This window comes from Strongylocentrotus purpuratus, unplaced genomic scaffold (genome assembly GCF_000002235.5).
Source record: "Strongylocentrotus purpuratus isolate Spur 01 unplaced genomic scaffold, Spur_5.0 spur5_scaffold_12, whole genome shotgun sequence".
Taxonomy (NCBI): domain Eukaryota; kingdom Metazoa; phylum Echinodermata; class Echinoidea; order Camarodonta; family Strongylocentrotidae; genus Strongylocentrotus; species Strongylocentrotus purpuratus.
This window is the reverse complement of record NW_022145597.1, coordinates 13,247,283-13,267,568: the sequence shown is the minus strand read 5'-3', so window position 1 is coordinate 13,267,568 and position 20,286 is coordinate 13,247,283. Positions and strand designations below refer to the sequence as shown.

Here is a 20,286-nt window from a genome sequence, read left to right as displayed (position 1 = left end):
TGAAGTTAAAGATCGATTCCCAGACGTAAATAATCACATCTGATTATTACACGTCACTCTGCTGTCCCAATCCCATCGCTCAGGCTATCAAATCCTCTAGTTTGAAACACTTCAGTTTTCAGACCTCTTTCTTCTTCTTCTCCTTCTTCTTTATCTTCTTCTTCTTTATCTTCTTCTTCTTCTTCCTCTTCTTCTTCGTATTTCGTCTTCTCATTCGTATCGTTTCCAAGAACTCTCAATTACACACAACACACACACACACACACACACACTTTTTTTCCTCTTTTTTTCGTGTGCACACGAACTCGCGCACACACGCACGCACACACACATACACACACACGCACACACACACACATACACAAACGCAAACGCTTCCACACATCCCCATCAAGTATATTGCATGATGAGTACTGCAAAGTTATTTTTAAAAGATAGATTATATGCCTTGGAGCTACATATACATTTGGCATGAAAGTTTAATCCAAACTTTTCAGCTATTTCTAATAGTAGTTTGAATATGAGGCCTTTTATAAAGTACTGTTTTTAGGGGACCTTTCTACTATAGTATTTTTCCATCCCGAAAGCTTCCAAAATTGTTTGAATCTTTAGCAAAACCTAACCTCTCTTTATTATATTACATGAGCAACTTTACAGAGGAGAAACGCTTCACGAGTGTATTATAGACCAATTTCCACGTATCAAATTTTAATATGAGTAATAAATAATGAGTTTTAATGACCACATTATGTGAATATATAACATATAAGTATATTTATTCATTACATTAAGTTAACAAGGTAACAGACTGTAAGAAAGATGAGCAGTAAACTATAAACTATAAAAACTGTTTGAAGCGCCGAGTCGTTATACCTAAGAATAAATATTCACTGTTTTGAAGATAAGAATATTCATGTTGTTTACAAATATGAACATTAAAATATTATAATAAATCACATCATTACAAGTTATAAAATCCAATCATAAAAACATTGGTATTGGAAAATATGAGGGTACGAAGAGACGGAAGGCTGAGGTTGGGATACCGTATCCTTCTCAAGTATCGAATTTCCTTCCCCCCCCCTCTCTCTCTCTCTCTCTCTCGCCTGTCTCTTTCCTTCTCGCTATCTATTTCTATTTTCTCCTTTGGGCAGCTACTCGGAGGTGGGGGCGGTGGCATAGCGTGAGTCCACCATTAATTGAGGGGGCAGAGAAAAATACAGCTGCGCTAGGGTTGTACATGTTTTTTTTTTAGCGCATGTAGGTTAGATCTTCCTCAGCATTGTGGAAGATATGGTATGTATATGTGGTACATATAACTGCACAAATTTGAAAGTATGAAGATACACCAACAACATGGTGGCATGTACTTCTAGAGAAGAAGAAGAAGAAGAAGGGGGCATCGGTCTTACTAAGAAAATGAGTTCCGAGTTTACCAGGCTACTGATTTGGGGAGGGAAGGGTGGGAGGTGTTCCAGAAGTCTTCTTTTCGTCATTTTTCACTTCACGGTTCCCTTTCTCTCGTTTCTCTATTTGTTTCAACACTCTATTGGGGTGACGTACCTCCCATGCCCTCGATAATCACGCTACTGGTAGGTGTGTGTGTGTGGGGGGGGGGAGGGAGGGGCATGCACCCACTCCATTATTTTCTTTATTCGGAGATGCCTCGCTAAAGATCAGGAACGTTCAGTTTGTGAGAGACATTTGCAATAAAATACGGAACTTTATGAAATACATCTACAATGACATTTATGTACAATTCTGCATATAATGCATACATAATTTTATGAAATATTAAATATAAAATATGGTAATCCGATCAATATAAAAATACAGCTTTTCCATACGCCTCAGTCACATTTCAGACGATAACTAACAAGATCTTGGTCATGTGGGGTTAATGTAATTTCATGTTTGGTCTATCATCATATGTCAGCACCGAGCCGATCACGACGATGTGACTGGGGTCCAAGGGCGATTTCCTGCAATGTGTCCTGTAAGACATAATATGATACTCATCCATTTATTACATTCAAAAATGAAAATTCCTTGATATGAACATTGGCTTAATAGCTCATGCTGCAATCATAACCATAAACCTTTAGGTCAGTGACGAATCCCATGACTTTTACAAGCCGATCGCCTGTCTGATTATCAAGATATTTATGATTGGAATTCGAAAATTCGAAAACCGTTTTCCCGACGTTTTTTATAACACAACATTTTTGTTGGGGAAAATGAGTATGGTAAAACCGTCACTCAAAGATTTTTTTCTTTTGAGGCACTACGTGATCATTTTGGAGCAAAATATTTTGAGGGCTTTAATATTACACCATATCACAAACACTGATTATGATAACACGTAGGGCCATGCATCTCAAATTTGTAAAACTGGAAACCTTGTTTAAACAATGCCTTTAAGGTTATTTTTGGTATCGCTAACTTTATGAAAAGGACATACCAAGAAGTTTTTTCATATTGGGATGAAATAAATGCGAAAAGGACAAGTCGATAGGGTCACATTTGCACGAAATCGCACTTAAGCGATTGGACACAGAAGATATCATTCGCATGCGATATATAATTAAATGTAAATAAATGTGATATACATGGATATACAATGAAGTTCATTTCTATTTGAGTAATGCTCAGCGGCATAGAATACTACAGTTCGACATTTGGCAAGAGATGGGAATTGAAAACAAACAGTTCCAAATACATGTACAATCCTTGTGAAGCGGAATAAATATTACTATCAATGTGCAAAGCGATATCAAATTAATTTAGTTCAAGTAATTGTTTGAGTATACTAAAAATTCGTCGCCCTCTGAACCCTAGAGTGCTATAGAAATAGGTAATTTCATTGGTTATTCCAATCTTTTCCAAATACAAATGCATGACCTTCAGAGTGTATTTCATGATTGTTACATGCTTCAAAGTTTACAGCTGATTACAGGTGATTATCCTATAAGTCACCATCTCTTCATGAACACAATTTCAACTCTGTCGTGATTAATGTAATTAATACAAGATAATAATTGAATACTGGTTAATGAGAACATTACACTGTGAACAGGTTGGGCAATAATTTCCAACACTTTGCCCAACGTCGTGCTAATAGTCAACCCAACCATCTATTGGGCAATATTTTGCACAGTGGCATTGGTAAACGTAAGTACCCTACTCCACAGTTGCATAATCGTTTCGTATTTTCCCCATCAGCTGATCAAGATTTTCACAAGTGGGCTACCGTAGTCGGGCAGTTAAAGGGTCATATCTTTGCCCAAATTTTGGTCAAAATACGAAACAATTACGCACGTGTGAAGTAGGGCACTTACGTTTACTAATACCATTGGGCAAAATAGTGCCCAATAGATGGTTGGGTTGACTATTGGCACAACGTTAGGCAAAGTGTTGGACAAATATTGCCCAACCTTTTTACAGTGAACAAGATTCTTTAGATGGTGCTACTGCTATCATTGTCGCCTTCTTCATTGGTATACGAGAAATGAGCATACAAGGTCATTCCCAGCGAGCTTGCTACTACGCCAAGGGCTCCAACGATTGTCAAAACATTCGGTGATAAACCAAAGAAAAGGAAGTCAAACGCAAATGTTATAAAAACGTCGCTCGCGCGTATGACTGCAACGTAAGCCGCCTTGTCTGTTTGCAATGCAACGGTCACCATCATCCATTCAGAATAGCTCAGGATACACACACAAAGAACCAGAAGACGGTCAGCTCCACATTGAGGGTTGGACCACTCGTTGAAGGCGCTTGTCATGATTGGTGAAACCACTACGCCGACGCATCCGAAGACTAAAATCACGACCTGTGCGTGGATTTTGGCTTTACCGAGCAGCCGGAGAAGGATGAGAGAGAACGCTATGGAGTTTGAAGCACACAAAGCAACTACGGCTCCGATCGGAGAGACACCGCCGCTTTCGCTACGACCGAAAATGAAAGATGGCTGTACCACTAGCAAGACAGCGATAATGGTGGTCATGGAGAAGCATACCGTTGGTACGTTACATCGTTCTTTGAGACATAAACAGGCGAAAAAGGCTGTGAACAGAGGCGAGCTGTAGGTGATGGCCTTAGCCGTGGAGATGTCAAGTAATTGGTAGGAGTAAAAGAAAAAAGTTGTGCTTGCTGTCCCCACAAGCCCACGTAACGCCAAGATCGCCCAGATCTTCACGGGCATATGTAAGGAGATCTTATGCCATACCAACACTGGCATGGTCATCAGGATGAAAAACCCAGATCGGGAAGCTACAATCTGGTTGACGGATACGCGACCTGCGAGGAGTTTCAACAGCAGAGATGTCAGCGAAGCCGCCAATGCAGAGAGAAGTGCCCAGATGAGTCCTTTGTGTCTTATAATGGTTGAACATGTCCGCGAGCACATGCGCTTCAGGGTACCTTCCTCGATGTCTTCAGCCTCAGCAACACGACGTGTCCGTGAAGATTGAAGTAACGGCTCTGCTGTGGGCATTTGCTCTTCCTCTGGCCCATTACCTGTGGAACACTGGCCTTCCATGTCAGCCTTTTCCTTGACGTCCATGCTCGTCATGATTGTTTAAGAGAAGGCAATGTGGCGCAATCGGATCGTCGTCTGACTGTGTATACGCGTGGGTTTGAACACCGCACTGAGGATACGAAACAAAACTAAGTGTTGCCGCGTTGGGTGTAAGTGTGTCCATCCACTCTGTTCTCGATGTAGGCTCGGGTTCAGGAGAAACACTCCGTTCCTCGGATAGACCGTTAAGTGACTCGCAAAGAGTAAGGTGTAAAACCAGGACTATTGTGCCTGCAATCTAGAAGTCATGCACATCTTTGGAAACGGCTTCACAGCCCTTTGAAGACGACACGAAGAAGAAGAAGAATGTAAAGTTATAAGTCCATCATGGCAGCGTGCGAGTCCGTTTCGTCCTTGTGTTCTTTCCAACCTACATTGCCCTGCATGAAAAAAAAAAAAACATAAAGAACGATATCACTATCCTATCTTATTCTAATTTGTAGACAGAAGAAACTAATCCCCTCCACCCCCAAGATTCAATGTCAGTCGGTTTGCCGTTAACTGCACACTATGGCATAACTACAAGGGGTGGGGGGGGGGGGGGAGTACCCCCAATCGAATTTTGAATAACTAAAACGTTAGACAGACATAGCACAAAAGAGAGAGATAGAGGAGAAGATGGAAGATGTCGGGGCTTTCTCCCGCATCCACCCCATCACCCGCAGCCTTGTAAATTCGTATTCCAATTTGTGCAAATAATTATTACAATGCCGTATTAAAAACATGATTTCTACGAGATTTACAATGGGGTTATGAAAATTGCCTTTTAATGGATTTTCCAAAACCTTTGCAGTCGTGTGAACTAGTAATAAGCAACAAAATGTTATTACCGCAAAGTTATAACACTTGTTGATGATAACAGAGGATTGTAGTGAAATAGTTCCCACCGTTTCTGTTGAACTATGATACTTAGGAATAGGATGTACGTGTTCAGGATACTCATTCCATTTCAATACGCCCATTATTTGTGAACTTATCAATTACAGGAAACATCGCTATGTTAATGTATACTAATACCCCACTCACACTAACAAGACAAAACGCAGGACCGAAACCAGGGTTACCTTTCTTACGATTTTTTTATTTATAAAAAAAAGTGTCACATTTGTTTAAATTGCATGTTTGCTCACATCCGATCAAACGCAACAATTCAGTATAACAATTATTTTTACTTGTTATTGATAACTAGGTTCGTGAAACAGGGCCCAGATCGACACCAGATCGACTACAGACTGAACAAAAATTTACATTACCTCCTTTGGCCAAAAATTGGTCAAGTTGGAGTCGGTTTGGCGGTGTGAATGAAGGATGAGCAGGGATAATAAAGACTACAATTAAAGAACCACCCTTTCACGTTTTTTTTAAATTCAAACCAACTCTCTGAATGACCGAAACGAACAAGATTTGAGGGAGAAAAAAGAAGAAGATTGAAGTACATCAGTGTCCCCTTCTCGCATTACATTTACTAAATCTAAGATTTGGTGTTATATCTTTATCAGGTTCTCATCATTTTATTCATTTGTAATTCCGATTTCCCAATGCTTTATTTACGATTGCTACATAAATTGTCATGATTTTAAGATATTGATTAACCTTTAACAGCTGCAACTACGATAATGACAACGGCTACAAGTATTTTCACTACTTCTACTATTACTACTTGTTCTACTCTTTTTAATACTTTTTTAAACTACTAATTGATATACTAGTACTCTTCCTCCTCCTCCTCCTACTAATGCTATTATTATTAATACAACTACTACGACGGCTACTACTACTACTACTACTACTACTGCTACTGCTACTATATTCTACTATGACTATTTTTATACTACTACTACCACCACTACAACTACTACTACTACTACTACTACAACTACTACTACTCGTAGTAGTAGTAGTAGTAGAAGTGGTGTCATTTCACTTTTACTACTACTATACTAGTACTCTTCCTCCTCTTCTGACTACTATTACTGTATTTTTCTAGCACTATTACTAGTACTACTAATGCACTGTAATACTACTAGGCCTACTTCTACTACTTCTACTACTACTACTACTGCTACTACAGTACTACTACTGCTATTATTACTATTACTACTGCTGCTGTTGCTGATGCAGCTACTACATTCTACTATTACTATTTCTACTATTACTATACAGTATACTTGTAGGCCTATACTCTTCCTACTCCTCCTCTGACTACTACTACTAAGAAATACAACTACTATTACTTCTTCTACTTACTACTACTATATAGTAGTCTACTGCTGCTACTCTACTTACTACTATTACTAATACCACTGCCACTACTACTACTTCTACTACTATATCATTATTACTTCTTCTACTACTACTATTATTACTTCTTATACTGCTATACTCCTTTACTTCCATTATATTTGTACTCTTCCTCCTCGTTCTTTACTTCCTTTCCCTACAATGTAAAAAAGAATTTGTTTATTGGTAATTTTTACGTATTTTTTCCATGTAGAATTTACTTGAAAACATTAGTTTTGCCACTTACGCACTAAATTTAAGTCTTGCTAACTCAAACTATTTAAATATTTAAGTAAAATATTTAAGTAAAATCAAATACATAAGAACTTTAAGTAATTTCAGCTTGTATTAATTTAGTAATTTTAACTCAAAATCAGAAATTATACGTATTACTCAAACAATTTATGTTGATTATTCTTATCTTTTTAAAGTAAGGACCGATGCAGTGCGTAATAGAAATATTTACATAATTTATGAATATTCATTAAGACCAAATTAAACTCCTTTTTTCAATAAAACAATTCTTTTTTGTAGTTGAATGAAAATTTAAGGACTTTAAAACATTTACTAATTCATTTAACATGGCTAAGCAAAGACAAAACAATTTTTAATTGTTACCCAGTTCAAAACAAATAAAAACTTGATATTTCAGGAAATTGTCAACCAATTTTCCTTTTAAGATGCTACGATCAAGTATATATAAAAATTGGAGCCTTTCAATATGTGTCGAATTGAAGCGTATGTAATAGTTTGTGATGGTGGTAGATACGGTATATATATATATATACGATTAAATTTTAAATAGAAGTAGTGAATGATTAGTGGATGTTACTTGTTAGATTAGATGGGTACCAAATCGTGCAATATGTAATCCTATCATAGCTTTTTTTTAATTATCTAAAATGAGTACAATACTTAAAAAAAAAACAGAAAATGCAATAAATTTTCTGTTTTTTTTATATTATTTATGGAAACTGCCCCCTACCCTAGCCCCCGCTGCGTACAGTCATGGTTCAGTGACAAAGCAATGGCCTCGTAACTGTGAGGCCCCAGGATCAAAACCGTGTAGATGTGCTATATTAGTGCCCTTTTGTGGGGCATTAGTCCTCATTACTGTCATTTATGACTTGAGAGCGTAGGTCCCCTAGTTAATAAGCATAGTAGCATACACATGCTTTAGCAGTACCGCAAAACACACATTGGCAAATTATTATTCAATAAAATCTGAGAATGTATACTATTATCTAGATCTATTATTTTTAAATTATTTTAAAAATAATTCCATAAATTGGAATATTAAAAAAATATTCCACCTTTATGAGCGACAGTGTAATACTATGACTAATACTACCATTACTATATTATATACAATTAATACATTAATCAGGAGTATACAACATTGAAGTATTATACAGATATATAAACGTACTATATACTAGCATAGTAGCATTGGGCGTTGAAATTACATGTAATGTGTATCACAAGTCATGTTTTCTGTACATAACCCCGAGATTTGTTTGTCTTCTTACCCTCAGCCTAGATGTTCTGCTCCACTGAATCGAAGATGGAGACGTACTCGATCCATTATAACTTTCTCTCCTTCTCCGTATAATTCCGGCCTTCCCGCGCTATCTCTTTCTCTCTCTTTCTCTCTCACTCTCGTAGGAATAACACACGCAATGGTACGGCTCTCTGAACGGACAGAAACTAGGGATGATGAAACCGTCCCAAGTAACATCAACACATCCTTCGCTATCTGATCGTCGCATACAATCATGAGCATTTACATGTACACACTGCATGTACTAATAATCCACAGTAGAAGTATTATCCCACGTTCGATTCCCGAGCATCTCATTAACTCTCCTTTTTTTTTCTCTCTCAACAGAAGCATCGGTCGAAGATCTTTAATTTTGCAGGAATATATAGGCGGAGATCGTTTTTGCACACACTTTCTCGAAGAATGACGTTCTACGCGTATAACATGTCTCCTAGCTGTGAATATTTTTAGCTCGTCCAGTTATATATTTGAGACGGTAAACAGATAGTGACCTCGCAGACAACGCAAGGAGCTTTTAGTAAACACCTTATCGTGTTCACCGTGGACGGGCCTTGGCCGGTCAATGGACACAAATCTTGTTCAGCTTACGCGGTATCGTTAGCACGTACGCCAGTCTCTGTAGTGTAGAGTTCAGTGGTTGCTGTGCGTGCATAGCACGTATCCAGTGCACGAATATCGCAGAGAGGGTAGTCTGCAGAAACAGACTCTAGTTTAACACTTTAGTCTCGGGCATTGTCAGGAGCAGCTATATAGCTTATGGCACGGCTATGGCGCTCATTAGACCATATGCACTCTAAATAGTCTCATAGTTCAGACTTCAGTCACTCTGCTACGCATTACCACTGACGAAGGGGGTTTTGTCGATACAGAAAGGCTCCCCTTTTCCGTGTTGTATTTGTCTCCGTTTTAGAATTTAATATATTCAAAGCACGAATGAAAATAGAAGACGAAAGACTATAATGTCTGCCAGTGACAATGTAAAGATCTTTGTGACAAGCTCGTTGTCTGCAATATGAAGTATCAAAGAATAGATCTCACAATTAAAGATTGAGATCGAGAGATATGACATCGAGGTCATTATATTTTGATTTTTTCAAACTAAAAATATTGAATCTGTAATCTTCTCCATTGGGTTCTGAACGCGTGAACATCATCTTTAAACCAAAAAAGTGTAATTAACTGAAGACTAGTTATTGGAATCACTATTCAGTTGTGTTATGTTTGTCAAATTATTCTTGTTCATTGTTCTATCCAGCCATGTTTGCATCGAAGCAAAACGGAGAAATATGCCAACATATTTCGACACGTATGAATGTTTAAGTCCTTCAGTTTCCTTTGTTCCGCTAACTTTCTTTAGAGCGCCTATCACGCACTCTCCAGATTTCTTTAGTGTAAAATTTGTATACGTGCCCCCGGGCGTGACGAACATAACAACTCATTTCAAACAAAGTATTTTTTGAATTTTTTTTCTTTCGAAATGCTGTCATTTTTTTTAGTGAAGATTTTAATGCCTTTTGCCTCAAAAAACTTATACAGTGCGTATCAAAAAAAAATATACCCAACTTTAGTAGCTCATAATCAATGTGATCTCGGAATCTATTTGTAAGGGTAGAGGGTAACATGTTTTCTGTCTAATGATACCTTATTCTTAATTTTTCTGCCTCGATCAGATGAATAAGCACCAGGTTTTTTTTAAGTAAGTGCCGTCGAAAGCTGTATATTGTATTACGTTTAGTCTGATGGACCGAATGTGGGTACGTCAGGCTACAGTGGCGTACGCAGGATTTTTTCAAGGGGGGGGGGGGGGGGGGGGGGGTAAGCGGACACTTTTTTTTTGGGAGCCCCCCTAAAAATCGCAACGACTCAGCCAGCCGAAAAGTCGCTCAGGGGGGGGGGGGGGGGGGGGGAGGGGGGAGGGGGGGAGGGGGGGGGGGGGGGGGGGGGGCGGGGGGTAAGAGGTCACTTTTTTGTTGTTGTTGTTGGTCCCAACAAAATCGCAACGACTCAGCCAGCCGAAAAGTCGCTCAGTGGGGGGTGGGGGTAAGAGGACACATTTTTTTTTTGGGGGGGTCTCGACAATTTGACATTTTGCTCCGTTGGGGGGGGGGGTAAGGTCAGCTTTTTTAAGGTCAACCATGGGAATTTTTTTGTTTTTTTGTTCTTTTGTTTTTTTTTATAAAAAAAAAAAAAAAAAAAAAAAAAATCCAAAAGGTGGTGGGGTTTTAGAGAAATTTAGGGGGGGGGGGGGTTTACACACAAAAAAATTACCAAAAGGGGGGTTTAACCCCCCAACCCCCCCCCCCCCCCCCCCCCCCCTGTGTACGCGCCTGTCAGGCTATATGCAAGCGTTACTTTGGTCTTAAATCCTCTTGAATGTTAAAATCTGTTTCGTGCGTCATGCAGTGCTTCATTGTGATCCAATGTTTCTATGCTTTCACATGACTTTATTTCAATCCACAGGATCACCTTGAAATTTTTTAACAGCCTTCTAACTCCTTGTCCCTTCCATAAATAAACACAAATGTGTTCGAAGTCGAATATTGATGAAAGAATACAACATTTAGGTTTTTTGCGTACAACCAGAGAGTTGTGACTTAAATTCACAACTCCCTGGTACAACAGGAAACCCAAATTATGTTTTCTTTTTTCTTCAATATTTGTCTTCAAACACATTTTTTTAGGGGAAAAATCTTTGCAGTAGTGTGTCTTATAATGACACCCTTTTCACATTATTATACAATTTAAGTGAAATTTTGCCATCAAATTTTGGGCGAATTTGGGGCTACCAACAGTTTAAAAGAAGGGCTTTAAGCACAATCTTAAGCTCATTCAACCTGCCGCTGATACGTGTATTCTCCGCTTCTGAGGGGTGTTCAATTCCTTTTGATTTTTTAAAATATTTTTTTAGGGGGGGGGGTGGTCGGGGAAAGGGGAAATTCAAGGTCATGTTTCGGTACTAAAGATCTAGTAAAGGTTGGAATAGTTATACTCTCATTTCATTTCATTTCTTGGTCCAATGTATATTGAAGCATGGATATTTAGCTCACATTGATGGAATAAGGATGGATAAAGAGAGAGGAGGTAGAAAGGGCGGAAGGAAGAAAACGGGTTAGTCTTATAAGCGCAGGCCTTGATTTGACCGACATAAATTGATAAGTTATCTTTAAAAGACGATTGAAAATAAGTCTCAACTTGTCATAATATCAAAAAGATTCTAATTAACCTTATATCATCAACAAAAATCATTTTCAGATAATCGTAAATAAAAACACTTTCCATATTCAGTCAATGCAAATAGATACAAAGGGGAGGGGCTAAGACTTAAGGTTCCTGCAGTTGCATAGGAACAAAACGTTGCTGCTAGGGACTGCAGCCCCCCCCCCCCCAAAAAAAAATAAAATAAAAAATAAAATAAATAAATAAAAAAAATAACAATAAAAATAAAAATAATAATAATAATACAGAAATAAATAAATATGAATAATAATAACAATAATAATAATAATAATAATAACAATAAATAAATTAATTAATACATATTAAAAAAAATAAAAAAAATAATAATAATATACAAATAAATAATCATAATAAAAAAATAAAAAATAAAAAAAATATATATATATCTCAAAATTACTCAATCGTCACCTCATATTCAGACAGAAAGGTGGTGCGTTTGTAATACTACAATCTACATGTATATGCTATTGAGAATATTACATTCAACTACAAACAAAATGGATCAAAATATCGCCTCCTCAATTGAAATTAAAATTATTATGATAAAACTGCAGGAAGAAGACTTTCCGATTAAGTATCTGTTTTTTAGTTATATACCCACACTTTGAACCCTATTCTATATACTACTACTGTTGATTGACCAGTTTGACCTTCCTTTCACCAATGTCAAATGACCAGTACGTAATCATATGGTACAGTGACCCCTAAGTTCCCCAGATCGTTTAAACCATCGGAAATTTCTCTGTCTGCACTTTAGTGGAACAAACACAAATCTCAAAAGTGATTGAAATAACTTTCGTTGACCATAATTTTTCATAGAAAAAAAAGGCAAAAAAGTGTGTATTATGGTACACTGTTAATATGGTTGATTCATACGTTAAAGACCGTCACCTCTACTGGGCAAGAAGGGATTAGACCACACAGCGATCCATCGAGGTCACTGTGACAGGTGGCTATCTCATTAACTCAGCTCTCATTTAACATAAGAAAAAGAGGATCATGGGGGACCAACAGGCACCGATTGGTGAAGTTTTCTATATAGAGGGAGCAAGTAGCTACAAGTAGGACAGTGTGCCTTTAAGGAGTAATCTATTCAGTATTCCGTGGGTTTCACAGATTTGGTAAAAATGACCTTTAGTCTGACCATATGGGCTTTTATATTGATTATATAGACGAATTGGCTTATTACTCTATGACCTTATACATCCATTGTGATAAATACTACCCCGTAGCACACCCTACCCCTTACTAGTATTTTGATGGACGGGCAAGGGGACATTCGCCCTCCTCCCTCCTGATAAATTTTTCGGGGAAAAAAAGGAATCAGTTTTATTTCACAGTCGTCTCGAATTTAGTAATGAAGCACTTTAGGAGTTCGTTTGTGAGTCAGTAATCTGATACACCCATGTATTATGCTTATAATAGAGACGCAAAAACTAGTCATGTTCAAAGCGAAAATAGATGTGTCCTCGAAAACAATAAAAAGATGAAAAACACACAAATGGGCTCTATAACTGCAAACAGGACAGAAGTGTAACCATTTCCCTCAGGTAAGAGGCTTTACATTGTGTTCTTATTTGCATAATGAAATACGGGGCTCTCTATTTAATAAGCGCAAACACATTGTATGTACAGAAGAGACTGCCTGTATAAAGAACACAAAAACAATAGATATATCAAGGCCTTAGATCGTCATAGTGGTCACTCATACAGCCAAGCTCTATAAGCTAGGAAAAGTCGATTTTTGCACTCTCGCAAACAATGCCTCCTGTTCATTAAGCGTGAACACATACCACACAAAAATGATACTAAATGATTCGGGATAAAACACTCTTTCATAAGATGTATAATAATTTACTGCGTATAGATGATTTATAAAATAGTTAGCAATTTTCTAGGTGTAAACTTTTTTTGACTCACACTGTACAGAGTAGTCATCACTTATTGTGTTTCCCATGGGTGGCTTTAATCAGTTTGACTGTAAATATATTACCCCCCCCCCCCCCATCATAATGAAAAATGCACCAAATGCCCTGATTATGCTGATGACAATACACACTCGAAGTCGGGGCTTTTCGATAGTTATGCTGGTATACCATGTATGCTCGGTGAAAGAAGAGTCAAATATTCCATTCTATATTACAACGGGTTTAAAAATGTTTATTCTTCCTTGCTTTAAATCCCCACTGCACTTCTTATAGCTACTTGTGCCCTCTATAGCAAACAATGCCTAATCTGTGCCTGTTGGTCCCCGTGATCCTCTTTTTCTTATGTTAATTGAGAGCAGATTTGATGGGATTCGATAACCACCTCAGTCAGTGACCTTGCAGGGAGGTCTACTCCCCCTGGCCAAACTAGTGCAGACGGGATTTAAAGAGAGGTATAGAACTCGAATTCATTAAAGGAAAAGCAAACCTTTCTAGACTACATTTCCAACTACTCTAAAAGAAAGCAGGAAATCTGGGAAGTAGACTGAAACTTAAAACTAAATCGAACAAAATAACAATAAAGTTGTATAATCACTATTCATATGGGCACTTCAAATTGGCTGAATCGGTAATGTCATTGTGACGTAGTGCCGGACATCTTTCCCATTTGTTTCAACACAAAAAAGGACTAAAATATTCAAATTCCTTTTTAGATGACCTACAGTAGTATGCTACGATAATTTATTTCTGAGTAGCGCCAAAAAAAAGAGAACAGAAATAAATAATATTTTGTACATGACAAACGGGAGAGTTGTCCACGACTACGTCACAATCCAATGACCAAACTGCCTATTTGAAATTTGCATAGATTTAGGAATCTCATATTTCAAACATTAAAGGTACTATGTCCCATTTGCAGGCCAAAAAATGAAAAGGTTAAATTTCAACGGCATTTGAAAGATAATACTAATTAAGAACTTCCCTAAACAAAGGGGGGCTTGAAAATTTCTTTAAGTGGGAAAATAACGACTATTAGTTGTCGAATCGACTTAGGAGCTATAGAGCCAATAAGTAATAGTCTTGATTTTCAGACCATTGTACCGAATGGTCGTACGTTTAATGCTGCGCAAAGAGTCTATCAGTTTAATTTTGGCCATTACAAGAAGTGGGTTATTGATTTAGACAAATGCTCATGTACCCTTTACAATTACAGCTCAGAAAAATAGAAAAAAGCCAGTCAGTCACTCAATAGCTAGTGTCTGACAGTGAAGTCTAGCAAGTAAACGGTTTCCTTGCATAATTTGAATATTAGGACACTGCTAACGTTTAAATTTCACAGATAGGACATACATGACATGTTCATAATTCCTGCAAAGTTCTACAGAATTTGAGGTTGGCTGCAAAAGGGACATAGTATCTTTAATAAATCCTTTATTTTTGGTTAGATTTAATTCTGCCATTGTTTTGATTATATTTTTCTGCTTTCATACAAATGGTCTTCTTACGAAGGGTTGTATTGCCCTTTTAATATTTACATCAAATTGCAACGTCACATAAACGAAAATGCTTTATATGTTATTATGGGTAATCGTCCACGACCTAGCTAGCATCGTTTATTCATTCATGAATGAACCTGCATTCAATCATCAGATGTATGAGATGTATTGTATTATTACCGACGCTCCTTCTCTCCCCTTTCCTTCTCTTCTCTGCAAGTCATACTTTTTTTTTAAATTTATGATATTGTTATTGTTGTATCTAAGTTGAGGGCTGTAGGCACGTCAAGCTACTTTGCTTTATTTCTGTAGCCCTCCTGCATCTAATGTATGTTAATTATGCATTCAATATATTTGTTTAATTTCGTTTATTATCTGTATAAAATTATATACACTTAAAATATTGTATCAAACCATATTATGTTCATGAAAATGTATGATAAAAAAAAGAAAAAAGATGCAGAAACCAATAAATCAAATCAAATCAAATCAAATCAAATGTAGACTTACTCCTCGGTATCATCAATAAAGAATTAAAATAATCCCTATATAAATCAAAAGATTTCTCCAAACCGCTTTCTAAAGGCGCGTTTTTCGAATAGAACAATGATACTGTATAACCAAAATAAACCAATGTGAACTAGATGGAACTGATGCCTCCGTCATAGAGCAATTTTACAAACCAAACCAGAAGCAATTTTTTTCAAATTCAAGTTCGATTGTAATCCATTAACAGGTTCTCAGAATATCGTGATTACAAGCTATTTCTCATAAACATGTATCATCCTAACCCTAAATTGAGTTCATTGGCTAATTTGCAAGATACACATGCAGGAATCCATCAATCGGTTCTTGAGATAATGCGATCACAAGAACGGGACTTACGGACATAATGCCTCCGCGGCTGCTTCGTAACGGAGGCATAAATGAAACTACTTTTTCTGAAACTTTAATTGATGTCACTTTCACTCCTTATACCCCTGTCATACCAGACCAAAAATAGATAAATATTTATTGTCCCAATTGAAGGCCTGTTATCATTTTCATCATCATCATTATTATTATCGTTAATGTAATTATTATTATTGTTATTAGTATGTTTATTATCATTATTATTATTATCATCATTATTATCACCATCATCATCACCATTATTACCAGTACTGCTATCCACACAACTACAAATCGATTATACAGAGAGAACATTTACATGTATTATATCAGTTTTCAAAGTATCATGTATAGGCTTTTATACACACAAAAACTCGCATGGAAAATTGGAATACAATATCAAGGTGAACAATTTATTGGAATATCAATCAAGGCCTCACAAAATACATTGAATACAAATTAAAATCGAACTTCATCAATAAAACTCTGTAAAATACATCTTTATCATAAATTTTTCATGTAGATTTCATCATACTTTTGACAAATAAATTGAAAGATTCTGTATTTACATCAAATAAATATAGTACATTTTTACAATGAATACATTTGTTATGATACAAAAGCTCTTATTTTGAAATCAAATAATACTTCAAAGCACACTTAATGAAGTTTCTTTTTTTTCTCCTGAAAAGGCAAAATAAATCAAAGTAGGATCCCCTTTGGGGCTTATATGTAAACATTTCACTCACAATGGACGGAACATCATGTCATATTTTGTCTTATTTGTACAGAACAGAAACGATGGAAATCAATAACATGGAAGGAAAACATATTTTTAAAAACTATAAAATATAGTAGAAGAGAGAAGACACAATAATATTAACATTAGCAAAAAATACACTGTATAAATTACAATGTTAATAAACAAACTTCAATGCATAATAAAAAAAGACCTGAACTGACCTTTTTTTTAGAAATACAAATTCTTACATGAAAGATGGCTTTTCATACAAGCACCTCTATTAGAGACGAGTCTCACTTGAAATACATGTACATGGAGCTACATCGTGTATTGAAATATGACAATATTTTGATTAATTTTCACTCTGCGGCCTTTGTTGAAACTGACATGTTTATATCATGAATTGATCATGATGTGAGGAAAGTGTAACCACGGTTCCTCTTTTATTGTTAATCCCAAAAAGAATTTTAGAGGATCACGTTCAGGAACGGAAGGAAACACTGGCACACTGGTACAACTACAAAAGAACAATATATCGGTTCTTGAGAGCCATAAGAACATTAACTCTGTGTTAATGTACATGCCATAACGCCTGTCTATTGTTGTTGTTGTTGTTTAATTTAGGCAAGTCAGTCAGTTTATGACCATTATTGCCTAATACTATACAAAACTTGTTTTGAATTCAAATTTACATATATACACTCACATAATATGTATATACATACATATATATATATATATATATATATATATATATATATATATGTATAATTCTTTCTTTTTTCTTCTTCTTCTTCTTATAAAATCTACCTCTAACAAAGAGGAAATAAACCATTAATTCACTCTCATACCTGAAAAATGCATCAAACCTTGTTCGGTTTAAGATTCAAAGATAAACCTACAAAATATCAATACATCGGTAGTTGAGAGCTAAAAAGGCATTCAATCTGTGGGAAGGGAATGTACTAACGCCCTACTGGCTCTTACCAGAAGAAATAAACTATTAATTCATTCTCATACCAGAAAAGTGCATACAACTTTGTTGAGTATTAGATTCAATGATTATCCTACAAAGCATCAATATATTGTTTATTGAGAGCCAGAAGCTAGGGCATTATAACTCTGTGTAAAAGTGTATGACTTAATGCCCTTTTGGCCCTCAGCTCAGCAGATGAAATACACCATTCTCTCTCATAGGTGAAAAGTGCATTCAACTTTGTTTGGTCTGGCCGGATACAAAGATAATTTAACAAATTGACAGCTGTGTTTAATTTAACCGTAATTCTAATCAAATTCTCAATTTTAACTTTGCGTGGGTCCAGTCTCATACCACAAAGTAAATACCTCAGGTCAAGCAAAATTGCCAAGCTTCCTGTCTCTCTCTCACACACAATGGACACTGTGAAACTAACCTAATGTACCGGTCAAATCTGACCTTGTGTTAATTGCAAACTTGATGGCATGGCATCATTACTCATGGTACTAGCAATTTGATGATGCATTTTACAGTGACCAGCGCTTCATAGCCAACACTTAAATCCAAATCTTCAACACTGAACCAATCACTATATCTAATCCTATGTATCTATAACCTGAGTGATAAAACTGACCTTAACATGAGATCTAACCTTATATCTTTAACAAAGATGAGGCCTGCGTTGAATGCCACAACCTTATCATGACCTTATCAGGACAGTATCATCGCCTTTTGAGCTAATCATGACCTCATGACCATAACATGGACTTATCAGGATCTTACCATCACCTGATCACCACCTCATTATAACCTTATCGTGACACTATCATCATCTTATCAAGACCTTTTCATGACCGCATCATGGACTTAGTCATGACCCTATCTTTACATTAAGAGCATCTTATTAGCATCCTATAACCTTTTCACCACCTTACTGTCACCTTATCATGACCGTATCAAGACCTTAACATGACCTTATCATGACTGCATTAAAAACCTATGACCTTATCTTTATTATTATTATTATCATCTTACCCTCTTATCATCTATATAAACTTTTCATCACCTTACTGTCACCTTATTGTGGTCTTTATCATGACCTTATCAAGACCTTAGTCTTAGTAGTCCAAACTCATCAGAAGGGCTGTGCCTCGCTTGGTCCAGTGGTCAGGCTGGTAGGCCCCAGATTTGAGGTCCACTGCCACCACGAAGGACGCTCGTGCAGTGGAGCCCGTACGGTTTGGATAGTAGTAGCAGGGACAGGTGTAGTTACCTGAAGGGGGAGAGGAAGTGATAACGAAGCAGGTTAGCATAAATTATCTTGAAATTCAAGGATTGTTTTTAATATGAACCAAGCCAGGTGGGCTGCCGAAATAGAAATAATTTGAATGTAGATGTAAAGATACAAAAAGGAGGAACAGACATATGGAGAGATAGACAGAGAGGAAAATGTAATGAAATACACAGAATTAGAAACAGAAAGACAGTGCCTACAAAAGACAAATAGAGGGACAGAGGAAAGAGAGGGAGAGAGAGAGAAAATAGAGGGAAAAGTGAGAAAGATATAGAGAAAGGGAGAAAGAAAGAGAGAAAGTGAGAAAGGGAGCAAGAGAGGGAGAAAGATAGAGAAAAAGGGAAAAAGAGAGAGGGAGAGAGAGAGAGACTTAATAGAAAGAAAAGGGAGAAAGAGAGAGAAAAGGGGAGAAAGAGAGAGAAAAAGGGAGAAAGAGAGAGAAAAAGGGAGAAAGAGAGAGAAATGGATAAAAAGAAAGAGAGAGAGAGAGGAGGGGAGAAAGAGAGAACTAGTTTATGAAATGGTGAAAAAGAGGTACATTAGATTCAGAGACCTAGAGGTAGATAGAGAATAACGAGACAGGTGAAGAAATAATTAAAAAACAAGAGAAAGAGGTAATTAAAAAAATGTAATATAAACAAACATGACAGACATAATCTTTCAGACAGGGTGAATATAAAATTCAAAAGAGATGAAAATAGAGAGATAGAGAGAAAGAGAGAGAGAGAGAGCGAGAGAGAGAGAGAGAAAGAAAGAGAGAGAACAAGAGAGAGAGCGCGAAAGATATGCCAAAAGTCACAAAGGAGCTTTACATTTTAACCATCATTTGAAGTATGAATTACACCATGATTTATACCAAAACTGGCCGTGGACTGAGAAAATCAAATCGTGTAAATTCTAGTCACGACACGAGACACAAGGAATTATCTCACCTTTGCCGCTCTTCTTCTTGTTCTCCCCCGGTTTGAAGTGGATGGTCGGTATCGGACAGACCAGTTGCATGGGGTTGGCTTCCACCAGGCAGGCGTTCTTCTTGTCCCACCCCGCCCCCTCCAGGAAGAGGCCCTTGATCCAGACCCCGTCCTTGGGCTGCTCCACGATGTTGTTGTCGTCCACCGTCGAGACCACAAACTCCCAGGATAGCGAGTCCACCGAGATCTGCAAGGTGAGAGAGACAGAGAGAGAGAGAGGATGACTATCAATAGATGAATCTAGCGGCAATCCTTCAGCAAAACACTAGTCTACTTCCACGGTGCACACTCACATTTTACTGTAAATATGTGATAATTATCATTTTCCAAA

General features: G+C 37.0%; 2 protein-coding genes across 2 annotated transcripts in view; both read right to left on the bottom strand.

The window, feature by feature from the left end:
- Positions 1-3,134: 3,134 nt before the first annotated feature.
- Positions 3,135-4,956, bottom strand: LOC100890941 (solute carrier family 35 member G1). Its single transcript, XM_011682742.2, has one exon. The coding sequence runs from the start codon at positions 4,571-4,573 to the stop codon at positions 3,458-3,460; it is 1,116 nt and encodes a 371-aa protein (XP_011681044.2). The 5' UTR covers positions 4,574-4,956; the 3' UTR covers positions 3,135-3,457.
- A 13,201-nt stretch (positions 4,957-18,157) lies between these two features.
- The window catches only part of LOC593353 (dynein heavy chain 2, axonemal), an 80,392-nt gene continuing 78,263 nt past the window's right edge, over positions 18,158-20,286 (bottom strand). The window contains exons 79-80 of the mRNA XM_030981848.1: positions 19,917-20,142; positions 18,158-18,963 (exon numbers count right to left, since the gene is read on the bottom strand). Coding sequence (XP_030837708.1) covers positions 18,809-18,963; positions 19,917-20,142 — 381 coding nt within the window. The 3' untranslated portion in view covers positions 18,158-18,808. The remainder of the gene's footprint in view (positions 18,964-19,916; positions 20,143-20,286) is intronic.